The sequence below is a fragment of the Neopelma chrysocephalum genome, unplaced genomic scaffold (genome assembly GCF_003984885.1).
Source record: "Neopelma chrysocephalum unplaced genomic scaffold, ASM398488v2 Primary Assembly neopelma1_22, whole genome shotgun sequence".
In the NCBI taxonomy this organism is placed as follows: Eukaryota; Metazoa; Chordata; class Aves; order Passeriformes; family Pipridae; genus Neopelma; species Neopelma chrysocephalum.
The window spans coordinates 10,772,067-10,785,427 of record NW_020897689.1 but is presented as its reverse complement, the minus strand read 5'-3'; the positions used below and the strand labels follow the sequence as shown (position 1 = coordinate 10,785,427).

The following is a 13,361-nucleotide window of genomic DNA, read 5'->3' as shown; positions in this document are numbered from 1 at the left end:
CATAAAATCTTGATTAAGACTAGGTCTTGTATTTAGGTCTCTTCAAAATGAGTGTTTACTGTACCCTTCACATCAATTTAACTGGTTTTAGAAGCATTTTGTTGTATAAGTCCTTTGTGTGTGGTACATGAAGGAGTCATAAAGAATGTCAAGTGAATGTGCATGTCATTATTCCTACTGGGGTTGCATGCCAACAGAAGAAAACATAATGTTAGTGGTTATAAACTGTTATTGTTTTCTAGATGGCAGGCTTGGAAGTTGGGAAGAAAATCTTTGCCATTAATGGTGACCTGGTTTTTCTGCGACCCTTCAGTGAAGTGGATTGCTTCCTGAAAGCCTGTTTAAACAGCAGAAAGCCCCTGCGGGTTCTTGTGAGCACTAAACCACGGGAGTAAGTTGTCATTCCTTTGGGGAAATTTTACAAACAAAATTGAAGTGAATTTTAAAAGACCAGTGGAACTTCAGAGAGAACTATTTGTAAAGTTATTTGAAATATTGTAAAGTTATTTGAAATGCTGTATCTGAACTAACTTTGTAAATTCAAGCGATTTGATCTGCTTAGATTTTGTTGTATTGTATTTGTGAGTCAGCCAAAGTGAAACATGAGTACTTTAGATCTTCAGCTCTGCCACTTTGAATACATGCAGGAATTGCAAGTGCAAATGAAGTGTCCTTGACTGTACAGACAGTTTTGATCACTTATCTCTCACACTGTGTATTAGATAAGTTCCTGTGTCTGGGGATTAATTGCTGGTTTGGCATAGTCAGACTGTGGTCTAATGGGTCCCTTCAGCGTGTGTGCTGGTTGTGTAAACAGCAGGAACAAGTAAACAGTTCCTCATCTTTATGTAACAGATGCATTTCTGTACACAGGTTTGGCCATTCCTACCTAAATGTAAGTTTTGTTATGTAAAAGAAATACAAAGTGAGGCCTAATATGTGCATCCATCAAATATGTATATTTATAAAGTTAATGCAGTTATTGCTAGTTTATATATAACAAAGAAGGAGGAGACCTAAGAAACACTGGTCAGGAGTAATTTTGATCAAAATTTGCAGAGTAAAGAGGAGCCATGCTCTTTAACGAGATAGCATACACAGAGTGCGTCCCTTTGGTTCAGTGGTAGAATGGAGATGTACTTCTCCTGTTAATAAGCAATGGTGTCTTGAGAAGTTAAATGGCAACCAGAAAGGGGAAAAGAGCAAAGAAAGAAATATGGCATAAAGATGCTCATCTGGACTGATAATTCAACACCACCACCCCACCCCCTTCCCTAACCAAACAAAAATCACAACAAAAAATTCACCCAAACCAGTTGACCATAGTGTTGTAGCAAGCATAAAAGGCATATCTTGGCCTTTCTTTAGCGTAGATCTTAGTTTAATTTCTGACAGAACTTGTGGGTGAATTTCAAGTTTGACAGAATTGATCCAATGAATGAGGAGCTCACAGGAGTTAAAGAATCTGTTTCTCCGTGCTGCCTGTTCTTTGTCAGTAGCTGCTGCTAGCATAACTGTTTTGACAGAAGAGACAGTTTTCTCCTAAATTCTTAGCCTAAACTTTCAGTGATGGTCTTTCATAGTTCATTAGCATGTTCACAAAGCAGTTTCAGAATGCATATCAATTGTATCAACTTTAATTAATATGTAAGTACATTAAATGATGCTATACTTACAAAAATATTTCAAATGAAAATTTATTAATCTCAATAATATTCTAATATTTAAAGAAATTGTAGACTTCGGTGAGTTTTGGATCTCCTCTGATGATAGTCATCTCCAAATGCTTAACGTTATGTATACTGGGAAAAAAAAAAGAAATGCAAGAAATGATGCAATTATAGTAGTCAAAACTGCCTGTAGATCAAGTTTGTTACAGTCCAAATCAATTTGAATTTGTTTGCTTTTGCAATGGCAAATGGAGCTCGGGGCAAACATCTCTGAAATAATAACGGAACTGGCTCTGGAGGGAAAAGCTGCAAAGTTAAATCAGTGCGCTGTTATGCCTGACTTAACTAGCTCTGATAAGGGCTAATGCAGCTGTGTTGCTTTTTCAAGATTCTGAGCTGATGTCATGTGGGTAAGCTAGCTTACTTTGAGTGAACTCAGGGCTTAATTTTAAGGAGTAGATGCGAATTTTGCATCTCAGAACTGTGTTTTTCAGTAGGTTTAGACCAAGCAGGAGCGTAGCACAGTGTGCTTACAAGTCATATGAACAGCAGTAGATGATTCTTGCTTTACAAATCTCAGTACTGCTGCTCAGAAAAACTGCAACAAAACATTTTTTCAAGAAAACTCACTGAGTAGACACTTAGAAGTTAACAAATTACAATATGGATTTAGGCTCTGAAGTCTTCTGCAGCTTATCTGACCAGGCCTACCATGCTCTGTGGTCCCCAGGCTCTGTCCTCTTGGTTGAGAGACTGACTGCCTTCCTCGGGCTTTCAGTGTTGCTGTGCTGTGGCAACTTACCCAAATGCCAGATCCTTTGGGAGGAATTTTAAAGCTATGGTGGTGTTTTGGTTGTAATCGGTATATTGAATTTCCCTGTGAAATAGATATTTTTCGCTGTCTCAGCTTGCTCTTATTTCTGATGCCAGTGGTGCACCGTATCTGGAATATGAATGGTGCAGAATTTGAAACTGTGAATTGAATAAAAATGTGGAATCTTACACCCTTGTAATCTGCTTGTAGCTGTCCACTTTTATCTTGAGTAACAATATGCTACCTTTTGCTACATTCATATTCAATCTTTCCTTGTATCAGGACAGTGAAGATTCCTGACTCTGCAGATGGACTTGGATTCCAAATCCGGGGCTTTGGCCCATCAGTTGTCCATGCTGTTGGGAGAGGTAAGCTGTAAGAGCTGTCAATGTTACTAGTAAATATGCATTTAACATCTAAATGGCTTGGTTGAGATAAATCAAAATTAGGTCTACTGATCCAGCTTAGATGTTTTTCACCCAAAGTAGCAATATTAAATAAACCCAAATATGATTATTTTGTGTTCTTATACTCTGTAAACTTTGGATAGATCTTCCACCTTCGTTTTTAGTATGTACTTATACCAGTGTATAAAAGTTAAGTTAGAGCTGTGCATTCTTTACAGATTAAGGAATAGCTGATGAATGTGAAATCACCTTCTCCAATGCTTGGTTGTTGGGAACCAGTCACTTCCTGAGCACTACTTTTTTTTAGGTGGCCATTTGTTTCTGCAATGTTCTGAAAATGCACTTTTCAAAAACCTCTTCAAGACTGCTAGTGACCTAGTCTGTCTTAGTAATTGCAGATGTTTCATGTAAATACTGTTTTGTCCATTTTGGGATGTGATTGTCAAATGCTTGGAGTTCCTACCCCAGTATGTTTTTGAATGGTGTAATACATTTTTGACTTGTGATAAAGAAGCTGAAACATTCTCTGTTGCTGTCTCATATTGTTAATGCTAGAGCAAATGAACTGTATTTTCAGCTATTGTGGGAGAGTTGTGTCCTTTTACCCCCTTCTGCCTTTGTAACTGAGGAATGTTAAGTGAACTGATCTGCAAAACAGCCAGATTTGAACAGAGTTTGATGACTTTTTTCTAGGCTGTGATGTCAGAAATTAGATTTTCAAGAGAAAGACTAATAAACTACAGACTGTTGAGCTGATGTGATAATTATTTCTGCACCTGGATCTCAATTCAACTGCCTATCCTTATTCATTAAGCACATACTTTGTTCCAATTAGCCTCAACAATATGCAAGTTCTTCCTTGTGTGGTTTGCTAAATCTGAAAGATTTTAAGCATATGCTTAAATACTTTCCTGAATTGGGACCTTGGGGTATTTTGAAGAGAGATTTTTTTTTTTTAGAGAAAGATATTTAATAAGGCCTATTTAGATGTTTATTTTTACGTTGTTTTTTTGGGGGAGGGGAGATTGCAATAGCTGGTAATGGTGTGATTTCCAATGACTTTCTTTTTTATTAGATTTAAAATGCATCTATCATCTAATAGTGATAGTTCCTAAAATGAGGGAAATTCAGGTATATTCTGGAAGTATTTCCTTGTCAAATATGCCCAACTGACAAGTTATGCAGTTGCGACAAACTTTTCCATTTGTCAACTCTGCAAATTCAGTCTTGCCTTTTCTTTCATAGCAACTAGCAGTCTGGCAGTCTCCAGGCAATAGATTTTTACTTTCTTGCTCCTATGTGGCAGCATCAAGAGAGACATTAGGGGGCAAATGTTCAGGTAGCTGGAACTAAGGTCATACTCCATCAGGCTGTCTTTCAGGTGCGGGTTTGAGTCACACTGGAAAGACCTGGAGACAGCTGCTATTTTTGTAGTAGTACCTATTCAGTGGCTAGAAGATTTTCCCAAAGTGATTATTCCATTGTGAAAATAAATCACCAAACCATATATTTTATGTTATTTTAAGAGAATGTTTTGTTTTGGTGTTGGGTTGTACCCCTCCACCTCCCCCTCAATATTTAAATTTGAGATATTCTACTTAATTATCTCTGTGTATTTTGACTTAAAGCTGCAAGGCACTCTGCTATAATTGTGTTGGTAGGAAAGATGAAAATAAGAACAATATCCTTTGAAATGTCTTTGGATTTGGATATTTCACTTAATTTTAACATGAAACTCTAGTATGCTCTGATACTTCTTTATGAATTGTCAGAAAGTTTCTGTTTTGTATGTAAAATTTAAACACCTGAATTAATCAAGAAGCTCATAATCTTGGTTCATATAAAAGAATTCAGAATAAAAGTAGTCTAAGTAGTCGCTAAGTAGTTAATGACTTTCAAGCTAGAGCCATTTTATCCTTTTGAAGTCCTTTTCTTTAAGACAAATTTTAATATTTTCATATTACTTATCAGCATTTGTTGTTTTATAAAACAGCCTTTAGAAAATTGTCTGGTCTCTTTTTATGGAATCATCTGCTGGTGAACTCCATTTTCTTGGAGTCCAGCTGACTACAGAAGCACCCTGTGGTTGGTGAAGTATGTAAGAATTGGTGAGAACAGGTTTTGATAAAAAAATAAAAGAGGATTTTTGGACTGTAAACTTTAAAGGAGATGTTTAGGCAAAGAAGTTTATTAACTATGTATATTTTTATTAATAGGAACAGTGGCAGCTGCGGCAGGTCTCCATCCTGGCCAGTGCATAATCAAAGTGAATGGAATTAATGTCAGCAAAGAGACTCATGCAAGTGTTATTGCTCATGTCACAGCGTGCAGGAAGTACAGGCGGCCAATGCAGGTATGTCTTACACTCGCATGTTTTCTTCTAAGTTTCTTTTTTTGGTCAAAATAAACAGTGTGGTGTTTTATCTCTCTCCACATATCCGTTGTGTTTGAGTGGGGTGAGGGGAAAGGAGTGGTGAATAAAACTGAAGGGAAGCCAGTTGAAATATAAAAGCTGAAGATTGCTCGATGTATTGTTGATGTTCAAGGTCTGTTTAATTTCTGCACTGAAATGAATCTAATCTTATAGATAATTTTTATATGGTATTTTTAAAGGATTATTTCAAGTATTTCTGCAGGCCTATGCAGAAAGCCTTATGAGATATATTCTCATCTTGATGGAGAGGAATCACACAACTTGCTCCCTGCTCAGCAGCAGGAGAATGAAATGCAAAGTGCTGATCTTCTTCCAGAATTTTGTAACACTTCAGCACACAGAGAACAGAGTGCATATACGTCATCTATAAAGGTCAGAGTTCCCATTGCATTCCAATCTCAGGAATAAACATACATTCAAGAACTCAGAAGTTCCTTTTTTTTTTTTTTGTTAATCGAAACATGCAAATTTTGTTATCTTTTTCATATTAGTTTAAGAGAAAATCTCAGGCTTCCAAGACACAAGTTTAAGGAAGAGAAACAAAACCAGCTGGATTCTAGAACGTAATTTTTCCAAGTCCCTTCAAATTTTTCATGAACTGTGAACTAATATCGTTAATTAACTTCACAAACTCTTCCAGTACGTGTTTACTGAGGAGAAAAATCCAATTAAAATCAAGAGTGAAATCCTTTTCCCACACCTACTGCATAGATATAAGAACTATATAATTAGAACTGCATCATACAAATACAGTCTTTATGAAAACGTTGTCTGGATGTTTGTGTTTAAATGCTAATACAGAATTAAAGTTGTTACACAGGATATCAAGATCAAGTTCACCTATTATTTAAAGAAAGATGCACTCTAGTAAAGAGAGGATATTTTGTGCACTAGTATAAAATTGGCTGGAATAAAAGATAAATTCTTTATAGCAGTTGTGTTCTCTCTGTGTAACTGTAGACTTCCTATGTATATTAGTGACATGCAAAGAGGATAGATTAATGTTGGCTGACGTGAATGCCTTGACATGAAGAATTACTTTGTTTTTTTTAATCCACTTGTGTAATAACTTGGAGTTTTTCCTATACAGAGTATTTATTTCAATCTTAAAAAGTAGCTGATCACAGTTCAGCAGATCACAGATAACTGAAATTCTCCAGACTGACAAGAAAAACTTAAATCAGGACATAGTGCTATCAAAAACTATTGGAGAACTGTCTAGAATGGAATAAATGGTAGTATTCCCACTGGTGTCAAGACAGCTAAAATTTCATTTCCTTATCAGAAATTTAGGGTTTTTCTTTAATTATTTGGAAGATGATTATGGATTTCTCCTATTTTTTAAGTACAGTGCATTAGCCTATCTTTTAATTAACACAAAGATTGCAGTCTCTCCTGAGGTTGCCAATTGCATAATTGAAAAGAGATCTTTTTCTGTTTCTTGTATCTTCTACTTCTCAGGGTGAGGAATCTTCCTGCTTGTCTGAAGCATGAAGTTTCATGTCAGATTCTTGCTGTGTGAATAACTGTGTAACCTCTGTTGGACAATGTTTATCTTCTTTCTGTCTTGTCTGGATAAAAAAAATTGAGAGCACATTTTACTTCTTGGAATTAAAATTTATTTGCAGCGATACTAACCATAATGTGTCAGTTTTATGCTTAGTTTGTTCCTCTGTAATGCTTTTGAAGAACATTGCTCCAAGTCATGATGCATTAGATTGTGTTAATTTTTGAAAGAAGGACTTCCATTTTAAGTAGTGTAGTATTTCCTATTAGAGAAATACTAATGCATGGCCATCTTGATGCTGCCAAGCAAACCTGTAAGAATCCATAAATAAGCAGCAAGCTTTCAGGGGTACCTGCAAAGAAGTGTGGCTTCAGAAGTGTTTCTGTTGATCAGCTTCTGCACAGGATCTTCCAACAATCAACAGAGAACTCTGAAATTTAATCTTTCTTATTAAAATATTTCAGTGCCATTGAGTGAAAAGCAAGGCATAGATGAATCTGGGAAACCTAGAGAGAAACAGTACCTTAATCATACAAAAATTTAGTTGTATATGATTAATTGGATAAAGATAGCAGCTGAATGTTGTATATTAGAAAGGATAATTGCATGTGTTTGACACTTTTCGTGAAGATTTTTAACATTCAGCCTAAAGTTTTGCTATCCTTGCTTAACTTTGAATTCTTCTACAAACTTCTTTTTGAAGTCTCTGAATTCAGATTTGTCGTAATCATGTCATTTATTCTACTGTAGCTGTTGGAGAGGGAGTGATTAATTGACTGTCAAGATTTTTTTGAAAACTAGGGGACAAAGAAGAGTAGCCTGGAGATACCATACTTGATAGACCCTTCCACAAGGGTGTGATGGACATGTGACTGAGTAATAGGCTGGGGAGAACAAGATGTAAGGCATACACGTGGCTTCTTTATAGGTTGTATAGGCCATGTAAGCCACCATTCCTGTGCTCATGTGTCACTCAGTCACATGAGATGGTGGATTTTTGGAGCCTGTGATTCTGTTATTTTTGGTGGGTTTGGTAATCTGGGGGAAAAATAAAAAACATGTAGGAAAATAAGTGTAGTAAAGGCAATTACAAGTAATGAAGGCTGTAGTGTACGTTTTTTGTGCCACTGAAACAGGGGAAATAGATTAACTGGACATACTCTATCATTGGTTGATACTCCATAGTATTTTCCAGCAGATTCGTGGATGTACAGCAGATTTAGCAAGGCAAAAAATTGGTTCTCCTAATTTTTTTTCACAATTTCTTGTCTTAAATATTTTTCAGTCTGCTGTTTGATTTGAAATGTCTTAAATTATTTTTGTTAGAGGCACGAAACTGATGAGATGTGATAGTGTCACAGATTTCATAGTATCTTATGACGGTAGACTCTGAAATAAGAAACAACTTACCAAAATTCTGCCAATGGTGTTATAGAATGCCAAAATTCTCTGTAATTTTCAGTGGGTTTTTTTTTAACTTAGACCTCGGAAGGCAGTAAAACTGATAATAATCAGAGAATTAAAGCAGCTGTTTCATGCTGAAATAGTTGCTATCAATTGCACTTGCAAAGCTTTTCCTAGCTGTCTTTTTTTGTTGTTATTTTTAGCAAGATTCTATACAGTGGGTTTACAACAGCATTGAAAGTGCACAGGAGGATCTTCAGAAAACAAACACCAAACCCTCTGGAGATGATGGAGGCGATGCCTTTGACTGCAAAGTGGAAGGTATGTGATGCTTGCTGGATTTTGATGTTGCTCAGAATGTTGGTGTAGTAGCAAGGAAAATGTAGGCAGTGGGTTTGTTTTCAGAGAAGAAATTTTGAGCAGACCATAAGATGTGTTTTGCATAAGGATTTCCTTTCTTACATTTCTAAACACGTAAATTTAACATGATATTCTCTGAAAATTATGATCTTTCCCATTTAGAGAAAAAGCTTCTGTGAACACTTTGGGGAAAATCTGTTCCATTTTCATTTGTTAAATACATAATCCTAGGAATTACCTGATTTATTTTCACCACAGTAATCATTTCACCATAGTAATCATTTATGGCAATACAGATAGTTAGTCATTACTGCATGAGAAATAACAGCTATCCTTCAGATTGTTTTCAGGCAATTAACATTTAGATAAAACTGCATTCTTATGCATCTTGGTAATTAAAGAGTCAGTTAACATGTGAACTGTATTATGTCCTCTGCATAAATGTGGTTTCATTTCTGAATATTGACACTTTTCATGGTAATTTTCTTCTAGCTTATTTAGAAATTCTCATTTTTCCCTCTTTTGGGGCTTTTTTAATGTCTCTGGATTATAAGTTAAATTGAATTAGTCCCCTTCAGTAACTGTTTGTAAAGAGAGACTCCTGCCTGTTTTGCAGTCCAATATTTTAGCATCTATAAACCTACTGGTGTTCCAATTTTGAAATCATTCAGCTGGTAGCCAGGTTTTTTGATGAACTTTTTAAAATAGAATGATCAGAATGTACCTGTTTCTATAATGTTTACCTGTGTCCCTTTTAGTTTATTTAATGACCAGCACTTGTCAACAGATTTGTGTTACTTTGTTTATTCTAGAGGTAATTGATAAATTTAACACTATGGCAATAATTGATGGGAAGAAAGATCATGTCAGTCTGACTGTTGACAATGTTCACCTGGAGTATGGAGTGGTTTATGAGTATGACAGCACAGCTGGAATAAAGTGCCACGTCTTGGAAAAAATGATTGAACCAAAGGGATTTTTTAGCTTGACTGCAAAGGTATGAAGCCATTTTTGTATGTGTTAATTCTTACTATGCTTAATACCAATGGAGCAACATGTGTCTTTTTTTTATTCTTATGATTATGTGTAGTTCATCTAATACCTTATAATTGGTCATCTTAATCTCTCTGACGTTTTGAAGGGAGTTGCTTCTTACACCACATCGTTAGATTTGCTAAAGCTGGTCTAGTCAGTGATTCAAATGAGTGGCCTGAAAGATGTTAATTCTTGCTGTAGTTGCAATTTCATATAAAATACTTAAGGTGTTATTTCTTAACTACTTAAGAAATATTTTTCCCTTGTTGTATATGAAGTAGTTAAGTGAAGAGGTACTTCCAGCACACTGATTCTGGCCTTAAATAGGGCAGTGTCATCCCCTTTAGTGTTTAGGCTGGCTATTTAAATAGTTATTACAAAAAATAAGGAGAAGTAATGTGGCAATTTTGGGGTAATATTAAGTTTGTATCAGGTGATAGTGATCTAAATGACTACAAAAGGTTCACTGATAGAAAAATCAGGTCTCTTAACTCAAAAGACAATAACAGGAATTTTAGTGGTACTTATCCCATATAACTGTCTGCTAATGGTTTGAATGCTCTAAACGTGTTCAGTGTGGTCTTATGCTTCTCTCCATATGCATCTTTTTTTGCTGTGTATTTATTGTTGCTTTGCATTTTTAAACAACTGTATTCTGCATCGTATGGAGTAGGGGAGTGAATTAATTCTGGACCGCTTTCCTATACTGTGCAAATCTATGTTAACTATTAAGATGAGAAACTATCCAAAGTTGTGCTGCAGAATGCAATTGTTTGAAAGTACAGCTGCAAAAAAACTCCACTTAAATTATTTAAATTTGTCTTATTAATTAAACCTGACATAAAGGAAGCTTAAAAGTGTGATCAAAGTGACTGGAATGTTTTAATGCAGTAACTCAACGTGATAACAGAAGAGTGAAAGGCTTTCCTTATTTTACCTGGTGGGGACCTGAGAAAAAAATTCTCTCAAGATCTAGTCATTTATAATCTCTGACTTCTTGAAAACTTCAGATTTTGCACTCCAAAATTTCTGTATGTTATTTTTTTTTCTATTGTGAAGCTTATAAATCATATCTTATATCTTTGATGGTGAATAGGATAACAATGAGCTGTAGCAGAACTGAATAACAGACAGGGCACATGGTGTGACTCTTGGGGATGGTCCTGTGCAGGGCCAGGAGTTGGACTTGATGATCCTTGTGGATCCCTTCCAACTCAGCATATTCTGTGATTCTGTGATAAATCTGATAAATCCCATGATGGATTAGTACTGTATGTGTTGTTTGGTTGGTTTTCTTTAAGTATCTCTAAAATGTTGTAAGCCTTTTCTTATTTAGGTGCCTTGCCTCAATCTGAATTTCGTGTCCTTAGAAAGTTATTTTGGGTGTGTTTTTCAAACACATCTCCAGAGTTGGACACAACCAGCAATAGGCACCTTCCAAGATCCATAGCACAGTGAATTTCAATACCTGAAATACAACTCTAACTCAATAAAAAAGGACTATATACTACTCTCATCTCTTCAACATGCCTTTTGTTTAGTTATCTCTCACCATCATTTGCTGGTGCTATTTCCATCATAGCAAGACTTCAGTCTTTGCTAGGTATTACAGCTTATTCTGTGCCTTATTTCCTGGTTTTGCATGCAGAATAAATGAGAGGATAACAGTTTTCTTGTATGCTTTTTCAATGTGTTAGTATTGCTTATACTGCCTGACTGAAGCTTTGCTACGAGTAAAGAATTAATTAATCGACTTTACATAATATGTGCTGATCAAGAAAATACAGCAGATAATGTATTTCAGAGGAGCCATAGTAGTTACATTAAGAGGAAATTAGTAGCAAATCCATTATCAGACAATGTCATGGGAAGCCAAATAAAAGTACTTACAGGTATAACTTCGCAGGATTTAAAGAAACCTCTTTGCTTCCCAGGTTTAATTCATTGTTGTTGTGCACCAATGCGTGGAATGTTAAAAGGCAACTGATTATCGGGCTTTTCAGCTTTAATTGTAAGAGATGATTAGTAAGGGGTTAAATAAGGGAAATTTTAGTCAACCTAATTTCTTAACATACTGCTTTTGTTTTTATTATCTTAGATTCTTGAAGCACTGGCAAAAAGTGATGAACATTTTGTGCAGAATTGCAACAGCCTCAATTCCTTAAATGAAGTGATCCCCACCGAGCTTCAAAGTAAATTCAGTGTCATTTGCAGTGAGAAAATTGAGCATATTTACAGAAGAATCTCTAGTTATAAAAAGGTATGACCGGCATGTCCTTAGTTTTAAGGGAAAAACTGGGGAATGTGGTACAGTTTGAATAACTCTTCAAAATGTCTATTGCAATGGGAAAAAATGTGACTGAAAGTTTAGCTATTTTGAGGTGTGAATGCCTTAACTGACTAATTGCTTCAATTGTTTTCAAACCACGCTCTTTATTGTCCCTTTTCTAGACACTGTGTAGTTTTGTATCTTTTCCTGTTTGCTGTGTTCAGTTGTAGATACAATCAATTGCATATTTCCACAAAAGGCCCATCATTCTTGTACGTCTTAAACCAATACTCCAGTGAATTTGCAGATGTTAACCAAAAATGAAGCAATAACAGAATTGTTTTTTTCCTTCTAGTGCATCTTAGTTTGAAATACTAAATTGTTACTCTTTTATTCATCTTTTTTGCCCTTCAAACTGGTGTGACTTTTTCTAGCATGACTGTTAATAGTAACATCTTTGTAAATTATTAGATTGACTTGGGCTAATAAAGCATGCAAAAATGGAGAGGGTGCTGACTTTCATATGCTTGAGATCTAAATTAATGATATGTGAATGAATGAATAACCCAGACTATGACCTCTGCCACTGTATTTCTCTGTAGTTGTTTAATCAAGCAGGGCATAAATGAATAAACCATTTGCCATTTTGTTAGTGCAAACTTATTTTCTCATCCAGGCTCCTAGTTCCTCTCTCACATAACCTAATTTGTGGAGTGTGGTATTATTTTGAAGTAGGCTCAAAATGGCTCCAAAGAACTGTCCGTGCCCTGTCTCAGTTCACTTGGGGATCTGAGTCATGATATTTACAAACTAGTCTGTTCTGAGAGTTAATACACAAAAAATTGAAAAGAAACAGCAAGTTGAATACAGAACCTTCACACATTTCTAAAAGATACATGGAAAAGAGTGGATAGTGTTTTCTTATTTTTCAAGGGAAAAGTAGGGAGAAATGTTAGGAATATCTTTAGCTTGAGTAGGATGAAGGCCAAAAAGCAGCTTGTCAAAGACTTTTTAGGGTGCTCTCTTACAAGGAATGGAACAATTGGAGTTGAGTTAATGGAGACATTAAAAGGATTCTGATACTGCATTAGCAAACATCCGATCTCTCTGTTGTTTGCCTGAATTACAAACCTTCATGTTTCCAAAATGGTTAAAAATCAAAAAACCTTTTCAAAAACTAAATTCATTAGTTTTCACATTAAGAATTAGAGTTGAAGTAACATGTAGGTGGTTTATACATTTTCTGTAGCTAAAAAATTTGACTATGATATATGTACTCCTCTACAGGAGGCCAAGACAGTAAATGAAACTTTGTTGTGTTTGCTGGATGTGAAGCAAACAGCCTCAGGGAAGTTTACGTAGCTCTTACACTGTCTAGAAGCAGATATTGCTGATACAAATTGCACTTTCAAGCTCATCTACTCAAAAATCAGTCGTTTCACAGTTATAGCTTTTAGTGAC

The 13,361-nt window shown here is 35.6% G+C and overlaps 1 protein-coding gene across 4 annotated transcripts in view; it reads left to right on the top strand.

The window, feature by feature from the left end:
* PREX2 (phosphatidylinositol-3,4,5-trisphosphate dependent Rac exchange factor 2) overlaps window positions 1-13,361 on the top strand; it is a 172,455-nt gene that overhangs the window by 82,535 nt on the left and 76,559 nt on the right. For all 4 annotated transcript variants that reach the window (XM_027698859.1, XM_027698772.1, XM_027698933.1 and 1 more), the window contains 6 exons: window positions 243-391; window positions 2,767-2,852; window positions 5,108-5,244; window positions 8,440-8,557; window positions 9,409-9,593; window positions 11,730-11,891. In XM_027698859.1, the coding sequence (XP_027554660.1) occupies window positions 243-391; window positions 2,767-2,852; window positions 5,108-5,244; window positions 8,440-8,557; window positions 9,409-9,593; window positions 11,730-11,891 (837 nt within the window). The remainder of the gene's footprint in view (window positions 1-242; window positions 392-2,766; window positions 2,853-5,107; window positions 5,245-8,439; window positions 8,558-9,408; window positions 9,594-11,729; window positions 11,892-13,361) is intronic.